The sequence below is a fragment of the Mesoplodon mirus genome (genome assembly GCF_964341445.2).
Source record: "Mesoplodon mirus genome assembly, chromosome: 10".
Lineage (NCBI taxonomy): Eukaryota > Metazoa > Chordata > Mammalia > Artiodactyla > Ziphiidae > Mesoplodon > Mesoplodon mirus.
In genome coordinates, this window is record NC_138986.1 from 49101413 (window position 1) to 49120908 (window position 19496).

General features: G+C 39.5%; 1 protein-coding gene and 1 pseudogene across 2 annotated transcripts in view; one reads left to right on the top strand and one right to left on the bottom strand.

Moving 5' to 3' along the window:
- LOC309810895 (small ribosomal subunit protein eS8-like) overlaps positions 1-644 on the bottom strand; it is a 31908-nt pseudogene extending 31264 nt beyond the window's left edge. Inside the window, exon 1 of the transcript in view lies at positions 492-644. The product of the transcript in view is annotated as a small ribosomal subunit protein eS8-like (transcript). The remainder of the gene's footprint in view (positions 1-491) is intronic.
- Positions 1-17671, top strand: part of METTL24 (methyltransferase like 24) — a 104950-nt gene extending 87279 nt beyond the window's left edge. The window contains exon 5 of the mRNA XM_082634404.1: positions 15661-17671. Coding sequence (XP_082490530.1) covers positions 15661-15975 — 315 coding nt within the window. The 3' untranslated portion in view covers positions 15976-17671. The remainder of the gene's footprint in view (positions 1-15660) is intronic.
- The last annotated feature ends 1825 nt before the right edge of the window (positions 17672-19496 follow it).

Sequence of the window (19496 nt, forward strand, 5' to 3'; positions counted from 1 at the left end):
ATAAAGATGTAAAAAAAACAAAAACAAAAAAACTGCATTGCCTCATGGCTGAAACCTCCCAGGCATCAGCAATTCTTTTAAAAAATAAAGGAAGATGAATAAGAGGGGAGAGAATCCTGGGAACCTCAATTTAAAAATTATAAAAACAGCTACCACTGAAATCAAGCAAGATGATGAAGTCCCTGGCTGACACGACAACCCATAAAACTTTCATGATTACCTCCACTCTCTCTGTTCTGGGCCAACACACAGGCTTAAAAAAATCTATTATATGTATTGATCTCTTTGATTCAGTTAGAAGTGTATAGATTTGGGTGATTTTCAGATGATCATCTGCCAAATGTCCCACATGTCAATTCATAGCAAACAAAGTAGTAAAGGCATCTTTTCACCTTAACTGTTGGGCAGCCATTCTACTTGCTGTGAGACTGAGGAATAAGAAAGGTTTTAGGGCTGTTAGAAAGGGGAAATCTCAACCAGAAGTCCTCTACAAGGCACAGGGCAGTTGGAGGATGAAGCTGAGTCTCCTCTCCCCCCTCCTCCTCCTTCACATCCTCTTCTTTCACCTCTTCCTTGTCAAACGAATGAGGCTCTTGCACACTTTTATCTTGATAAATGTTTAAATGACTCCTCCACTTCTCCATATGTGCTTCCTTTCTTTTGAATTTGCAATCTTTCCTGCTTGTGTAATTCAGAGAGTGCCAGGTAGAAATCAGTAGATGTTGTAAAACATGAAAAAATACAAATTTCTCACTAAATTCATATTAGCATGAAAATACAATGACAATTCTTATTTTTCAGGAAGGTCAGTTCTCATCTTGTCACGTAACTCTATGGAGGGTAAATTGTGAGGGCGCGTCTTCACTTCTATGGAGCAGAAGTCCCAGGACAGCCTACTGAATTACGTCTAAGAAAAGCTTGGGCTGTTTTCACATGTCTCTAGAATGTTCCAGTCAAGCTGTTGAAATGCTTTTTGCCTGTAAAAAAGGGCTCTGTACATGAGTATTAAGCAGATGACCTTTTAAAGTGAAAAAACAAGCAAAGCAAAAACTCCCCATTAGAGATTTCAGAATTATATGTGCTGTTTGATCTCAATTATTTTCTAAGGTAGATAAAATACTGCAAGAAATATAACCAAAATGTTAATAGTTATTTCCACTTGGGACTGGGATTTTGAACAGTTTTTTCCTTCTTCTCTATATCTTTTTGTACTTTCCCAATTTTTAACAAATTCATGTCTTATAAACAGAAACAAACAAACAGCATCCCAAATTATTGCCCTTTAGGGAATGGAGAGGCCTGAGATGGCTGGAATGTCATATATTTGTTTTTTGGTATGCTAGGGTTCAAATAATTTTTATTTTTTAACACGTGACATGGTGTTGGCTATAGACCTGGCCCTTTCTGGTTGGACCTGAATCTGAAATTAAGAATTAAAGGGAATACATAATCCATTTTTGGTGTGGAGGGGATGAATTAGCGGGAGGAAACCCCTCTTTAGCTAAGGGACATGAGTCTTGTGTCTGTTGTTCCAGCCTCCACAGATGCAAATGGTGGTTTTCTTATTATTATGTATTTATATTAATTTGTATGGAACTTTATAAAACATGACTTGGTAAAGAAAATGTCTCAGCCCCAAGTTATGCCTTTTGGTCATACAAAAGTTATGAAATGAATATAGTGACAATGTTATTATTCTAGAAAAAGTACATGGAACAAAGGGGAGAGGGCACTAGTTCCAATGATAAAATAAGCTATTGATACAACTGCTAAAATGCAGGTGTTTTGTCTAAAGCCAGGCCTAATTGCTACCTTTTACCCCCAAGAATGGCAGCAAGGGGGCCATGCACATGCTAGGAGTTCAACAAAGATGTATTAGGTTAATAAACACTCCATATTTGCTTTCCACCTGTCTGTCATTTTTGCAAAGGGAACTGTAAATCCAGAAACCCTCCACAGTATCATATTTTGTGCTTGGTTTCCTTAATATTCTGAGGATATAAAAATATGGTGTTAAGAACGCCTGTTTTGATGTCAGACCCAGTTAGATTCCTGATTCTACCACTTAATAGCTGTGTGACCTGGGTTGGTTGATTAACTTTTCTGAATCTCAGGTTTCTATGGAAACTGCTTGGGTTTGGCTTTGGCTTCACCTCTTACAAGTTGTGTGACCTACCTAGGCCTCAGTTTGCCCATCTGTAGCATGAAGATAATTAAACACTTACCTCATTTGTTTGTTGGGAGATGAATTGGGGGCATTGAATGAAAAGTGCTTAGCATGCTGCTTGAGTGGGCATATAGCAAGTGCTTGATTAAAGTAGGCTATTAACTTTTTTTTATTATCAGCAGGTATAAGATAAAAAGGTATGTTCTGAGGGATGGCGCATCTAGAGCAAATGTTAGGGACGTTTAAGTAATATCCAGTGAGAACCAATGAGTGGTTATTTCTACATCATTGTCTTAACATTTTCCCTAAGATGAGGCTTTAGATACAATCTGTATCTGAATATCTAGCAGATTTCTTTGGGTATTTTATTGATAATTTCCAAATGTGATAGTTGGCACTGATATTTCTGTGTATAAAGTTTTTCTCCCCTCATTGCAATTGCTACATAAATTTAACAGGAGTTTCAAAACTGGTACTGCTTGAATTTTTTTCTTGTAGGTTTTTAAAAAACTCTTTTTATTTTTTTCCCTTATTTTCTGGCTTTTAGCCATACATCTGTTTATAGTTTGCTATCATTTAATCCTCTTTTCTCTTGAGTTGGGACTTGTACATATGTCTTGATTATAAGCAGAAGTGATTTTACCTAATTCTGTATTTGTAATTTTGTATTCTTTTTCTTAAAAAGGGTCCTCAAATTAAATAAGCTTCAAGCTTCACAAAACCTGGATATATCCCAATTATAAGTTACATTTGTTTTGCAGGTGAAAGACTTGACACATTCAACTTAAAATTGCCTAAAGTGAATGTTATTATGAGAGCATTATAAGACTAAAGATATCTTTATTTTCTTGCTCCAGTTGAGGACTGACTGAATTTTGCTTTGATTCTTCAAGAGAAAGCATCTGTGCTTTCAATAAAAAGATACAAATGTGTAGATTTCATTGAATGGTCAAGATGATGTCAGTATCTGGCTTCTTAAGCATATACTAGAATTTCAAATGTGTAGAACAGATCAAGAATAGTACTACATTAACATGATGCCTCAAACCTAGATTTTTCAGGCTAAAAGAACTGACCAGGTGTGATTTTGCAGATCCATTTTGTTAATGCATTGTAAATTTCTGCGTTAAGAGAGGAAGGGAGAGTGCAATGTGGTGATCATGAGAATTCTGGAAGGAGAGGAATTGCTATGGTTTTGGAGCAAAGGAGGAGGAGGCCAGAAGGAAATATGTAGGGAATCTAGAGGAAGAGTAGTAATTCCAGAATTAGAAAGTTGCTTACCAATTCAGGAAGTGCTGAATAAGTTAATTTCCAGCAGGCATGGATTCCTGGTCTGTTTCACTGCCACTAACTACTTCTTCACAGAAGATTTCAATTTGAAATAAATTTTTCAACAGGGACACCACTCTTTATTAGCAGCTAAGAATACTAGAATATGTTGAATGTATTTAGGTTGAAAAATTAGGTTGACTTACATGTGAAAAAAAATTATAGTGGCTTAAACAGTAGGAAATTTTTCTTCCTTTCTTCCTTTCTTCCTTTCTTCCTCTCATATAAGAGAAGTCTAGAGGTATGTAGTACAGGTCTTGTATAGAGACTCCATAGTCATCAGGGATCTGAGCTTCATCCAGCTCGTCTTTCTTCTTAGGGTGTAATCTTTCTCCTCGTGGTCCAGTATTGCTGCTGCAGCTCCAGCCATCACATTCTCACTCCAGGCAAAGGGATGGAGGAAGCACTAAGTACAGCCTTTTCCTTTAAGGGAACTTACTGGAAATCCCACATGACAATTTTACTTTTATATCATTGGTCAGGTTTTAGCCACGTGGCCACACAGCCATAAGAGAGACTAGGAAATATAGTCTTTTATCTGGGCAGCAATGTGATCAGCTAGAAATCAGGGTTTTGTTATTGAGAAAGAAGAAGGAATGGATATGTGTGCAAGTGATACCTCTGCCATGCTACATTTCCCTTTAAACTAAACAATAGTATATGTTGCTATTTTTCTCTAGTGAGAGAAAAGCATTTTATAGGATCCGAATTTGTATTAATGTTCTTGGTGGTGAGCTGGTATTGATCAGAAGTAAATTTAGAAAATGCCAGATTGTGCTTTTCTGGGCACTTCTGGTGCAAAGTGATTCTTGGCAGAGAGGGATATTGAGAGAAGAAAGGAATCATGCTTCTTTCTCAAATATTGTAACAGTCATGAAATAAAACACTTTGCTAGTCCTTAAGTCTCAAGGAAAATAAATCTTAGAGTTGTAGACTCGTCTCAAAGCTGTATTAATGCGTGATAAATGTTAATGGATGCGTGTGTATGTATGTGTATGTGTATTTAAGACTCAGAGCAGAGAGTGATGTTTGAGATGTAGAATATCTGCCACTGATTGATTAATTTGTGATCTTGGACAAATCATTTAGCCTCTTAGGCCTCAGTTTTCCTTGTCTAGAAAATGAGGAAGTGGCCCAGATATTCACGTATCATTACTGGCTCTAATCTTCCAGAACCTGGATCCTGGGAGGTCCATTTAACCATCTCTCCATTCTCCTATCCATCCACCTGTCCGTCTGTTCACTTGTCCATTCATCCATCTACCTATCAACTATTTTTGATTGTCCCTGGCAGTGGGCTAGAAGCTGTGGATTCAAAAATAAATAAGTTAATGCCTTCATGGAGCTTATAGTCCAGTCTAGGGCATAGGGATTATACCTCTTCTGTCTCTTGTCAGATGGAAATGCCATTGAAGACGCTGTTTTCAACTTCACCTGCCAATGTGCTATATAGAGGTGGTTTTTTACTATCATGTTTGAAATACCTCTGTGTATTTCCTGTACCAAATTTTAATTCTTGCCCTGAGTCATCTCCCCCAGCATAGCTGCTATGGTGCAGAGAAGGCACATTTTAATATTAGCTTAAACAAGATAATCTTAACTGAGGCAGGGCTAATGAAGGGGTTATGGACCACACTGAGAATTCGTGAAAATAATAATAGCTACCACAAGCAGAGCACATACTCTCTGTTAGGTGCTGTGCATTTCTCCTTTAACCTCAAGAAAACCCTGTGGTAGGAGAGGCTAAACAACCTGCCCTAGACCCATGTGATAAGGCAATTGGCCCCAGAGCCAAGGTCCCAGGGACTAGAATTTTCTTAGAAAAGTGCTCATGGAAATAAACACACATTTTTCTGTACACAGTCAAGGAGTACAAGCCTTATCAACACCTTGGTGATGTGTTTAGAAAACCCTGACCTAACTGTATCCTAGTTAAGAAAACATCTGGTGTTGGAAACCCACCATATACCTTCCCAAGCCAAAGATGACCAGTGTGTAGATACTTTCTTTCTCTCTCCCTTTTTTTCTTTTTTTTCTTTTTGGCTGCATCGGGTCTTAGTTGCAGCACTCAGGGTCTTCCTTGAGGCATGTGGGATCTTTCGTTGTGGCGTGGGCTCTTCATTGTCGTGTGCTGGCTTCTCTCTAGTTGTGGCATGCGGGCTCCAGGGCGTGTGTGCTCCGTTGTTGTGGTGTGCAGGGTCCAGAGTGCATGGGCTCTGTAGTTTGCGGCATGTGGACTTGCTTGTTGAGGCGCACAAGCTCAGTAGTTGTGGCATGTGGGCTTAGTTGCCCCACGGCATGTGGGATCTTAGTTCCCCAACCAGGGATTGAACCCATGTCTCCTGCACTGGCAGATGGATTTTTTACCACTGGACCACCAAGGAAGTCCCTACCAGTGAGTAGATACTTTCTGCATCTGCTTATGAGAAGGGGAGAATCCAGCCTGTGCTGAGGCCGAGTTCTTTGCAAACACACCATGAAAAGCTCACCCAGTGTCATCAGCCAAGTCCGATGTGTGGTCCAGTGGTTCTCAAAGTGTCATCCTTGGACCAGTAACATCACCATCAGCTGGGCTCCTGGTAAAAATGTAAATACTCAGGCCCCACTCCAGATCCACTGAATCAGAACCTGTGTGTTCCCAAGCCCTCCAGCTGATTCTGATGCACGTGATACTCGGAGCAGCACTGTCCAAAAGAACTTCTTGTGCTGATGGAAATTAAAGCAGTTGCCTGGTGCTGTCCTTGGTGCTGCCTGGCTCTGCGCTGGGCCAGGTCCCTTGCTGCCACCTCAATCCTGCCTGAATTTGCACTGCTTGGTTCCTTGCTGTTGCATGTCACCAGTAGCCCTGCTGACTTCTTGACTTGTCACCAGCTCACCCATTTCCTGTCTCTGACCTAGGTTTCTGGGGTTACATGTTATATGACCTCACCCAGCCCAGAATGTTCTTGCCCGGCAGCTTCACGTTAACTCCTTTGGAATAGGCTAGAGATTTGGCAAAAAAAAAAAAAAAAAAAAAAAAGTGTTTGTAAATGTTCCCCTTAATTCCTTTAAAATTCATTTACAGAGTGTTGCTCCTTGCAGAGGTCACTTCTGTGAGCCGATCACTACATACAAATCATTTTCTTTTATTATTAGTTCAGAATTGCTCCTACATTAGCTTAGAGTGACCCTTCATATTTCCCATACTATGCAGGGCAAGTCTTATCTCCCCCTTTCTGTAGTGGTAGCAAAAATCCTGTAATGTTACATTTCTGCCAGCCAACCATGATAATTGGGCCTGATTTAGTGTGTTTAAAGTTTAAGGCTTTTAAGGAGACTTTTAATCCTCTTGTTCATTTAAGATAAATTTCTTGTATTTATCTACAAAAACAAGATCCTCTTTCTAATGTGTTCAGCTTTTAATTTTGTAGGTGCAGATGTATCTTGCTTTAAGCAGACAGTATATAAAAGCCTGGATTTACCTTGCTTCAATCATTAAATAACAACTTTTCATAATTAAACTAAAACCCAGGAAGAAGTTGTATTGATAAAATAATTTTAAAATTATGATTGAATATTGACCTAAACCACGGTGAATATGGAGAATAATGCATCATGTATTGTTGGGGTGGTAATTGCTGAGAAATTAATTTTAAAATGTTTATAAATAACTCAATGAATGGTCAAATAAATAATAATTTAAAAAATAGAGCCTAATTACAAAAATCAATTTCCACACTCTTTTTCAGGAATCTATCTTTTATAAAATGTGAGATATATCTGTAAATGCCATATACATAGTATCTGATTCTGGCCTCAAAACCAGACTGCCCATAGTGAGGCAAGCAGCTGTGTTTGCAGGTCAATTCTGGTATGAATGGGAAGTCCCTTGTTCTGTGTTAGTCGATTGATAAGCTGTATGGTTAATATTGACATTTTATTGGTGTTATGTAGTTTTGGCTCTTAGCCAGGGATTTTGACTAATATAATGATTAATTAGCTTTATGAGGGATGGTAATAGCCAGTTTGAAGCTTTAATGCACATTTTCTGGGTGGAAAAAATAATCTGTCTTCTTTTAAAGATATAATATAGAACAATAGATAAAGCATTTTTTAATTAAAATGTTTTAAATAAAAAGTTATATAAAAACAGTTTAACATGTACTTAGTTAAAATTGATTTGTCTTGTTTTCTCTTTCTTTAAATGGTTTTTGTTTTATGTAGAGAATCACTGGGACATAAAAGTATAGGTCTGTTTAGGAATGCTCCAGGGTGTCATGTGGCTTCAGGGTAAGAAAACACGTGAGTGTAGACTGGGCTGATAACAGTGGAGGAGCCTTTTGTGGTCTGCCTGCCCGTGCTTCCCACCTTAGGGCAACCTGGTTTGTCCTCAGTTTCTCAAGAGCAGGGACAGGAAGGGGTTACTGGTTAGTAAAATTATTAAAAGGTGTAAACTGTGCCTATGCTTTGAACCTGCTACTCTACTTCTGGGAGTGTTCTTCTTCTAAGGAAGGAATCAAACACACTTAAATATTTAGCTGCAAGTTGGTTGAACACGTCAGTTTGTAACATCATCCAGTTGGAAAGAACCTAAATGACCATCAGAATGGGGATTTGGTTAAGTTAATTAAACCAATATAAAAATTGTTAAAAAAACAAGTTATAGATGGAGGCTTCCAAATTCTTTTTTTCTTAGGCAGGAAAGCTCTTTCTTAAGCAAAAATTTACAAGGGACTCCAAGCATATAAAAGAGGGAAAAGGGGAGCTGCTCCTGTTGAATCGAGGCATAAGGTCTGGGGCCTCCTCCACATCTCCCTCGCTCCTGCAGGGGCCTTACTCACCTCCATCACATTCTTAAGAAAGCTCCCAAGGATGCTATTTGAGAGAACGTTTTAGATGAAAATTTATTGGCCTGGAAAAATATTCATGGCCTGTTACATTAAAAAGCAAATTTTAAAACAGTATAATTCGAATTTTATAAACAACATGTGTATTTGAATTATGCCCATGTAGGCTGTAATCTGTGTGTGGGGGGGTGTGTTTAAGGCAAAGAAAAATGTTTAACAAGAAATATACCAGGTGTTCAAGTTAATTGTTTTTATACTCTAGATGATGTGTATTTTAATTCTTTTTCTTTTTGCTTATCTGTAGCTTTAATTTTTAAATAATGACTATGTACTGGTTTTTTAATAAGAAAATATCTTTGGTTAAAAATATATTAATTTCTAGAAGTCACAGCTTTGGAAAATATAGTATTTGACACTATACAAGTAACTTGTAATGTTTCAAAAGAAGACTTGCATAAACAGCACTTGGTCTCTGTTCTAGTTATTTCCTGTCACATAATGAGTCACCCTCAAAACTTAAGTTTCTTAAAACAACAGAAATTGATCATTTTATTATCTCTCCCAGTTTCTGGGGGTCAGTGTTTGGGAAGGGCTTTTCTGGGCAGTTCTGGCTCAGGATCTCTTATCGGGTTGCAGTCAGATGCTGGCTGGAGCAACTGGGGTCAGTCAGGCATCACCCTCTTCATATTGATTGAGTCTCTTCGTATGGTCTCTCTGCAAGGGCTAGTTTGGACTCATAGCATGGTGGCCTCAGGGTACTTGGACACCTTGCATGGTGGCTAAAGTTTTCAAGAGAGAGTACCAGTGAACAAAGGAGAAGCTGTATCACCTTTATGGCCTGTGCTTGAATGTCACCTAGAGTGACTTCTACCAGACTTTAGTAGTCCCTAGTCACAAGCCCATCAAGATTCAGGGGGAGGATATAACAGGACAGGATACAGAATTTGTGGGGCTGAATACAAAGTGAAAGTGTAGGGTCTTTTGTTCAAAACATATTAAGAAATTCAAGTCAGTGACAACAGAGCATTAAACCAAGTGTTGAGCCCTTTTAAGTGCAGGGCCTGGTGTGACTGTGTAGGTTGCACCCCCAAGAAGCTATCCCTGGGGAGGGGAGATCAACTTCATCTCTTGATGGGAGGAGGGTCAAGGCCATATTGTAGAAGAGCATGTGAGATGGGAGTTAATGGTGAGACCATCTTTGGAAAATAAAATCTGTCACAGTGTCTATGACTCACCTTCAATTAATTAGATGGCTCACATTTTTACTACCCAGAACTGGAGTAGCCATTAGCTATGCAGGAAGAACTGCTGGCCCTCTCCAGCAGTCGGGCTGCCATAGCAGTAACAGGGATGTATTTTAAAACTCTTTGTGCAGAGATACTGGTTGCCTCTAAATAAAGTACAGCAAAAATACCTGTTTTATATCTGTTATGGACTGAATTGTGTCCCCCCCCCAAATTCACAAATTGAAGCACTTACCCTCAATATGATTGTGTTTGGTCATAGAGCCTTTAAGGAGGTAATTAAGGTTAAATGAAGTTGTAAGAATGGGCCCTGATCCAATAGGACTGGTGTCCTTATAAGAAGAGGAAGGACTACCAGGAGTGCTCATACAGAGGAAAGGCCATGTGAGCACAGTGAGGAAGCAGCCTTCAGCAAGCCATGAAGAGAGACCTTAGGAGAAACCAAACCTATTGACACTTTGATATTGGACTTCCAGCCTCCAGAACTGTGAGAAAACAAATTTCTGTTGTTAAGTCACTCAGTCTCTGGTATTTTGTTATAGGAGCGCAGTAGACTAATATATCTAGGACTTATACATATTTACTTGTTCTTTTCAGAAGTTTCTTTATTAGTCATCTTTAATCCATTGGATATCCCAGATTCTCAGTCAACTTCCAAGGAAAGCCAGATCTAACAGAAAATACCATGTTTTAATTAATGTCCCTTCTTTTTTTTTTTGGGCTGCACCATGAGGCTTGTGAGATCTTAGTTCCCCAACCAGGGGTTGAACCCAGGCCCTCGGCAGTGAAAGCACAGAGTCCTAACACCGGACTGCCAGGGAATTCCCTAATGTCCGTTCTTTAATAATATTCTGATGAATAAAGGCTTTATTATTCATTTTTCCTGGAGTTTTGCTTGTGTTCATTTAATGCTCATGTCTATGGTAATACTGTAGTTCATTCATGGGTTTGCATATAAAATAATATTGTTTTCGATCATTGGGGTCAATTATCTGCAGACGTGGCTGTGGACAATGACCGTCTCCGCATTCCTGTGTGTGCCACTCCTCCCCTCAAGAGGGGCATCTGTTTCACCTCCCCTTGAACCTGGGCTAGCCTCGTGGTTTGCTTTGGCCAGTAGAATGCAGCAGAAGTGAGGCTGGTGTTGCAGCTGCCACGTTTGCCCTCCTGAAAGAGAGCAGGCATGCAACAAAATCTTCCTGTCCTGCTGGAGAACCCCCTCGAAGGGAAGAAGGCTCAGGTGGGGAGCTGTAGGCATGAGGACACTGACTGCCTGAAGGAGTTCCAGAGGAGGGAGAGAGATGGGCTAGGGAACAGGAGGGTGCCAAACAGGAGCCACACCTGCTGGGCCTGGTTGTGTGGCCAAGAAAGACCCAGGGAATGAAGCAAAGGGGTTTCATGATGATGGTTTTAATTGGCTTTGGAGGCTTGTTGATCTGCCTTGGGTTTGACACTTAGCAAGATTGGAGCTGTCAGGGCTTCCCTGGTGGCGCAGTGGTTGAGAGTCCACCTGCCGATGCAGGGGATGCGGGTTCGTGCCCCAGTCTGGGAAGATCCCACATGCCGCGGAGTGGCTAGGCCCATGAGCCATGGCCGCTGAGCCTGCGCGTCCGGAGCCTGTGCTCCGCTAATGGGAGAGGCCACAACAGTGAGAGGCCCGCATACCGCAAAAAAAAAAAAAAAAAAAAAAAAAAAAAAGATTGGAGCTGTCAGTGTTGGCTGATGTAGGGACCAGCAGGACAACATCCATAATTCCCTCAGATAGTTGCTTGCCCTTGGATCTCTGGTACAGGATACTTTCCGTAGGCACTGGCCCCAGAAAACTGGCTGCTGACACATACTTGCCAAAGCTCTATAGCAGTAGTTACTTCAAACACTGTTGTGTCCTCCCAAAATACGTATGTTGAAGTCACAACCCCTGGTTCCTCAGAATGTGATCATAACTGGAAATAGAGTCAGAGTCAAGCCAGATGTAATTAGTTTAACTGAGGTCATAATGATGGAGGGTGGGTCCCTAATCCAATACGATTGGTGTTCTTATAAAGAGGGGAAATTTGGACACATACACAGGAATAACATTGTGTAAAGATGAAGACATAGATCAGAGAGATGAAGAAACCACGGAATGCTAAAGATTGCCAGCAGACCGCCAGGAGCTAGGAGAGAGGCATGAAACAGAGTATCCTTCATAGCTCTCAGAGGAACCAACAGTGTTGGACACCTTGATTTTGGACATCTAGCCTCCAGAAATGAGACAACACATTTCTATTTTTGAAGCCACACAATCTGTGGTACTTTGTTACAGCAGTCCTAGTAAACTAATACCCATGGGCTTCCCTGGTGGCACAGTGGTTGAGAGTCCGCCTGCCGATGCAGGGGACACGGGTTCGTGCCCCGGTCTGGGAAGATCCCACATGCCGCGGAGCGGCTGGGTCCGTGCGCCATGGCCGCTGAGCCTGCGCATCCGGAGCCTATGCTCCGCAACGGGAGAGGCCACAGCAGTGAGAGGCCCGCGTACTGCAAAAAAAACCCCACAAAAAACAAAAAACAAAAAAAATCCCTAATACCCATGCCAGTGCACCTTACCCTCCTTTCCTCTCATCTCTGCATTTCTGGGTGGATGAACACAGGATAAACTGTGCCCCTGAAGAGGAAGCTGCCAGATGGCCTCACATCTTAATCCAGTTAAAATTAAAATTCTCATTTCCTCAAAAAGTTCTATAAAAGGTGATTTATTATATATTTCAGGCACAAGGAAAAGGAGATAACTTTGATGGGAGGACTACTTTAATGCCTCTGAATTTATACCAAATAGGTTGCTTCCTCTACTTCCTTTGAGAATATGTCCTAAGTTATTCCAGAGTTTACAGAGAGCTAACATTCAGTTGTTTTTCTCAAGAAACCTGATTTAACCTAACTGTATTAGGATTGGCACTTGATTATTCCGATATAATAATTTGCATGATTTTTAGTGCCATAATTGTTGAAAGCTGATATTAGAATCTTAAGAGTGGCATACCTTATTCGGAGATGTTTAGCACCTTATAATAACAATAATATTGGGTGCATTACACAGTAATAATAGAAATTATACTTGCAAAATAGCTGTGGTAATAGAACATTCTGAAATGCAAGAAATAGAAAAAGCACACTGGAAGAGAAAACCGTGTTTTATTCACCGCATTTGGCTGTCTGTACGCTAAGGCTGGAAAATAGGAAAGAGCGATGTCTTCCTCAGTGCTGTACTACCCCTGGGCTGCACGATTTAGATCAACCTTTATAATTCTGATTGAAGTGGAGAATTTTCAGTCACTGGATTCAAAAGGGGGTGGGGGAGTGTGGTCATGTTTGAAATACTTTTTGCTCTTTAGTTGGAATAGCATTTTGTAAATGAAAACTGCATTTCTAAAGAAAGCATGGATTTGCTATGACTTAGCCTAATAATTTGTTTTTTTCCAGTTGCGCATAACTTCTTTTTTATAAATTTATTTATTTATTTATTTATTTTTGGCTGTGTTGGGTCTTCGTTGCTGCCTGCGGGCTTTCTCTAGTTGCGGCGAGCGGGGACTACTCTTCGTTGCAGGGTGCGGGCTTCTTACTGCACTGGCTTCTCTTGTTGGGGAGCACGGGCTCTAGGTCCGTGGGCTTCATTAGTTGTGGCACGCGGGCTCAGTTGTGGCACGCGGGCTCAGTAGTGGCTCGTGGGCTCTAGTCCAGTTGCTCATAACTTCTGATTGATAGCTTATTTTAAAAATATGATTGAAAAATATGTTAAGTATATTCCTCTACACTTCACCAATATAATTTTTAGGCCAATTTTAGGCTGAAATTTTAAAGTTTACTCTGCTCTTCTAAGACTTTGATTTATTGATCACATTCAATATATCCAAACTCGCAGAAAGCCATGGTAAAAAATAAACCTGTAAGAAACCTAAGATATTCTTGACTATGTGAACTGACACAACAAATGTTGATTTTGAGTTTTGGATATTTTCTGTATAAGTTAAAAAATTCTGTGAAGTTTTGATTTAGTATTTCTTTTGGCAGCCTAATTACCCTAATTCAGGAATATTCTGCTTAAAACTCTGAAGATTAAACAAAGCCAAGGATGAGCCAGGGCAGCAGAGATAAAAAAAAAAAAAAGAGTGAATTAACTCTATTGTGTCCAATTCACGAGAATTATTTCAGCCTTGTATATGTTCACATGGAACCTGCCTTTGCTCGCTTCCTTTTAGAAAAGAAAGTTGCTTTTGTTTCTTGCAACTTTTCCCTTAGATTTTGGAACCATTGAACAACAACAACAAAAAAAAAGCTGGTTTATCGATATCTAGCCTTTTCTAAGGCCTCCTGATATTCTTGGGGTTGTTACTATCACTCTTTCCCTGGTGGACCAGGAGGTACTATCCAAGGCAAGTGAGTGAAAGCCTCTCCTGCGGGGTCTCAGTATGCCGGGCAAAGACCATTTTCTTGGATCAATTATATCTGAATTCTATGCATCTCCTCCAATCAACTCTGAAATGACACAACGAATTTTACCATTCACTGAGAGCCTCATGTCTCAGCTGCAGATGAGAAGCTTGTCAAATAGACATGCACTGAGAGAAAGGAGAGGCTGGGGCAGGATTGGCCTTGGTTCTTATTCATCCTTCTGAAAAGTCAAAGATACTTCACTTTCATGGGTAGGATTTTGGTGACTTCAGTTAGCAGCTTCCTGAAGAGCTGTTTAGGGTTTTGCTGTCACCTCTTGGAACTATAGGCTTTGCTCTATTGCAGTGATTCCCTGCATGTTAATTATTCCCGTTTGTGTCTGAATGTGCCAGCCTTCCTCTGTGTGGTCAAATTATCCCCTTTAACTTCCCCCTCCATTTCTTGGCAGCAGAAAAGTCATTTTTACCAAATCCTTGCTTACCTATAGGGCCGTTTTGCTGAGATAATATATGTGGAAAGTGATTCTTTAAGCTGGAAGGTGCTTTGCTTTCCAGTGTAAAATGGCGATGCTGATAACAGTGCTTGTACTCACTGACCCTTACTCCCCCTCCAATAGCACCTTATTTTCCAAACCAAAGCCTTTTAGGAGCTCTGAGTTACCATTTTTCCTCTTGTGGTTTATGGGAATTCAACATCATGTCGTGGTTAGGAACATGGGCCATGTAGACAGACTCAGTTCAGAGTTCACCACTGTCTCTCAAGCTATGTGACTGAGGATGGATTAATGAGTCTGGTTTTCTCAGCTTTAAATAGGGATACACCCTTGTAGAATGGTTGAGAGGAGTAAATGAATATTGCGAGGTGAAGCACTTAGCATAGTGCCAGGAGCGAAGTAATTAGCTTTCATTGCTTTCTGGAAGTATTTGGTATTCTGCTATTCTAATGGATTTTGTGCAAAGTCAGCAGAAAGGAGCTGCTTCTCATAGCTTGATTAATTGCAAAATCTCTCCCATCCTACTCTTCTTCCTATGTTCCATTTCACCTGGAATGTGAATGTGTATTCATTAAATGAACAGAGAATGGTTTTATTAGAAATTTTTTTAGAACACTGTACTGGTATATACTTTTTAAAGAAATCATGGAATAATGTTAATAATTTTCTTTTTCAAGTCCAGAATTCAGATACCTGAGAACTCTTTCCCTGGCTTCCAATCCTGATGAAGTTGGTGGGGGGTAAGGTTTTTTGAGATGGTTCCTGTAGGCAGTGGCCATTTGTCAGTCCCTCCCTGCAGGCCACCATTCTGCCAGGACATGGCTGGGTTCCTCTGAGCAGCATATAGGTTGCTGGGGAGAGGCTGTGGACATGGTGCTTTGTGATATACATGCTCCAGCATCTCCTTCTTGGACATCCATTCCCACTGGGCAGAGAGTAAGAAGGTCCATCATGATTTCTGACCGGTATTTCATTATTTGTATATTAACATTTGGTGTGGTGTGAGGTTAGAAATTCATGTCATAAGTGACCATTTGAAAAAGACTTCTAACTCTAAAATTTGAAAAATTCTGCTTTCTTGGGAGGTAGCTACACAGTGATGCTTCTGATATCAGTGGTATTTTTAACAATGTTTATTGACTCTGCTAATCTCATTTCATCATTTTGTTACAGATTGATGTTCTCAAAGCAGATCTGGAAAGCGCAGAATGGAAAGTTTTGGAAAATCTTATTCTGGAAGATGTCCTTGAACAAATTGGACAGCTCATCTTTGAGATCCATCTCCACTGGCCCGGGTTTGAGGTCAGTGGCGGTGACAGCAGTGTTGTGCGGTTCTGGTACAGCCTCCTTAAAGAGTTAGAACTACAGGATTTCAGGCTTTTTCACAGTTACAAAGATTTATCTAAACCTCAGCTATTCCTGAAGAAAGATATTTTCAATGCGAGTAGCTGTTATACTCTGAGTTGGGTGAATACAAGATGGAAATAGGATGCAGGAGCTCATCAAGAACTCAAGGAAATATTTGCAGCATGGATCATGTCCATGATTCTAGTTATTCTGGTTTACTTGTCCAGTCTCCCACTAGCCTGTGACCTGCTTGAGGCCGGGATTGTGTTATTGCCTTTGTAGTACATGTAGCCTGGCATCTCGCACAGGGTAGGGGAACAGTTAACACTTGTTGAGGGGATGGACACAGGAGTGCCACAGTAGTCAACCTCCGTCTGCCCAAACCCAGGCTCTTTGCCTGTCTGCCTCTGACAGAGTGGGGGATGCTTGTCCTCCTTCATTTCAGCTTGGAAGATAATCCCACACTTATCTCAGTTTTCCCTAAAATTAATTATGTATCTGTAATCCATGAATTTACCACCATGAAAAAGAAATTATATCACGTTTCTGTTTTTACTGGGTTGATGAGATCCTTAAATGTGTAGCCTGCTGTTTAAAATAGGGCCTTTCATTTGATGTTAACTCATTTCTTCCTAGGATTTTCTTGTTCACTGTGTCAATAACATTCTTTACAGCCTTGTAGATTTCAATTATTCCTCCTCAGTTTTTGCTGAGGCCATGCTGTGACTTTATAAGAACCACTGATTCTGGTTTCTGGGAACTTAAACACACCAAATTCTGTAACTGAGTTTAAAAGACTAGAGTATCAAGTTATTCAACTCAGGATTCTTTTCATGCTCAGCCTTAAATCCCCTCTGTTCCTATGAAACTAAACACAAAGCAGAACTTGGGTGTCTTCAAACCTGATTTCTCAACCTCCGACTTGCCTATGGTGTCAAATCTTTTTTTTTTTTTTTTTTTAAATATTATCTCCAAGATTAAGTTTTTTCTTGCTGCCAGTTGGCATTCATTGTAAGCCTGTGGCCTGCGGGCCAGAGTCTCTCTCTTTCCCGGGACAGATACAGTGTGTTTTGGTAATACCAATCCTTTTTGTATATATTTTTTAATTAAGCAGATAATGCACGTTCTCAATAGTTCAAACAATCTCTATCATTTCTATTTACAGGATTAGACATTTACCCCTACAAATGATTTTCAAAAATCCTATTTCAAATAAATTAATTAAATAGTATAAAAATAAATCAAATTATTACCTTATTATAAATTAAGTACATCTTCTGGTATTTTTTATATCCCAAGAGAGCAGGAATACATACACTGTTCATTTAAGAAATTTTGGGAGAGCATAAAATACTGATTACTACTAGACCCAGATTCCTTCTCCCCATTGTTTTACCTCCTTCCACCCCACACATTCCCTGGGTTGGCTTTTTGCTTTTTGCAGTGGTTTGAAAATATCATTCCTCAGGTGAGAAACCAAAATACAGTAGAGTTATAGCATCTTACTAACTTGGGTTCAAAAGGGAATAAGACTTTCTGAATTAGTAGTGATGATTTTTTAAAATATAAATGAGGTTTTTTTACATTAAAACTTATAGTACACTAATAAAAGTCATTGAAGTGAGAGGACCAGCTTGAATAAGTTTTATTTGAAATAACAGTTTAGCTGCTTTCAATGTCCCTAGGTTTTTCAAAAGTACAAAAAGTTTATCAAACTCAAAAGTGGTTTTTACTGTTAGTTTGCATGGTGTAGCCTCCAAAACAAAGTTAACTTCAGTCCTGTTTGGATTATATCACAGATTATCTTTCATTTTTCAATAAAAATTTTATATACTAAAGTAAACACAGATCTTTTTATACATTAAAACTTTTAACCCTTCTTATACACCAAGGTATGAAGTATACTAATCCTAAGTATCTAGTGTGACTAGGTTTTAGATGTATTCACACTCATACCAAGATTTTTAATTCATGGGATTGAAGATTAATGGCATTACTGAAAGCCCTCTTTGTACAGGACAGGTTACCATTTATTCCGGATTGGTGGTGCAGAACATCAACTTCATCACACTATATATATCTGAAGCAAGAATGGAAGTACTGTTAAGAAAAAAATAAAGACAAACTCAAAATAAATCACAAACACACCCACCCACACCCACCTACTAGGCAGCCTGTTCAATTGTTATTTGTACTTATTTTATGATTTTTTCTAAGACTGTCCTTCATTCCCTTCATGGAGAGTTTGAAATTTGTGATGAATATTCTGACTGTTGCTATGGTTCCCCTGCCTCTAGAATTACTATGCTTATTGTGTGGGCCAGGGTTTTTTAACCTCAGCATTATTTCCATTTTGGGCTGGATAATTCTTTGTTGGGGCAGGGAGGGCCATTCTGTGCATTGTAGGATGTTTAGCAGCATCCCTGGCCCTCCCCCTAGGTGCCAGGAGCACCACAAAAACAACACAAAATATAAAAAACAAACATACAAAATCAAGAGCTGCTATTCATTGAGAGCTTACTATGTGCCCAGTACTGTGCATAGATTATTCCTAATTCTCCAAACAGTCCTATAAGGAAGTGTAATTTTCCCAATTATACAGGTAAGGAAACTCTGAGAGGTTAAATACCTTATTCAGATTATTCAAATGGTGAAGCAGGAATCCATATCTCAGACTGCCAAAGCCCCTGCAGGGCCCCTCCACCGTCTGCTTCAATAGCCTTTGACAAACGTAAGGACATATTTTTGCCTCCCTATTAGTAAATGGGAAGAAAAGCCTACAAATTTACTAAGACCAGACCTGCAAATCTGTTAGAGTTGGGATCATTTTTGTAGCATGCAGGTTTAACTTAAACAATCTACTTAATTAAAATGTGCCCACCAAATGGTGGCTTACTGAAAAAATATGGGGTCCCAACAGCTTCTCTGTCAATATATTCAGGTTGCCAGGAAAGATCTTGCAAGTCCTGGAAGTGACTCTTGGCCCTCACTGGTCCCAATATGCCGCACTTTGCTCCTAGATTTTAGGAAAGGCCCAGTCACTTGGAAGTGTAGTGTAAGTTTCCTTTGTTTCAAACTCGCCTTTGACCTGCAGATATATGAGCTCAGATGTGAATATCTGTGACATACATCTCTTAATTAACTCCTACCAGAGCAGTGCTCATAAATGAATCTGAAGATAGAAATTTAATAATGCTCTTCTCAAATGATTTTAAAAACTGTTCCTTTTTGGATGAAAGACATATGAGGATGTAAGAGATTCAGAGGTCAACCTTTTAGCACAAAAGGTTGTGCTAAATCACAATTTGAGATTAAAGTCAAAGAAAAACAATTTTCCCAATCCCCCTTTTCTTAGAGTGATTGTATTTGACACAGTTATAATAGGTTATCATATAAATATTTGTAACTGTTTGACATAGTTCAAATGAAGTGAGCCAGGAAGAGATAAACAAACTTCTGTTAGACTTGACTGAAGGTCCACTAGTATTTACATCAGGGTAGAACAAAAGCAAATTCATGAATTTACAGTGTTTAGTCCAAATCAGTTATTCATGTAAGCATTTCTGCTTTGACTATAAGATTTTAGTATATAGTAAATACAGTACAAGATTTGCATTTCCTAAGTATAACATGTTTGGATTTTGCAAAGCTTGAATTAATAC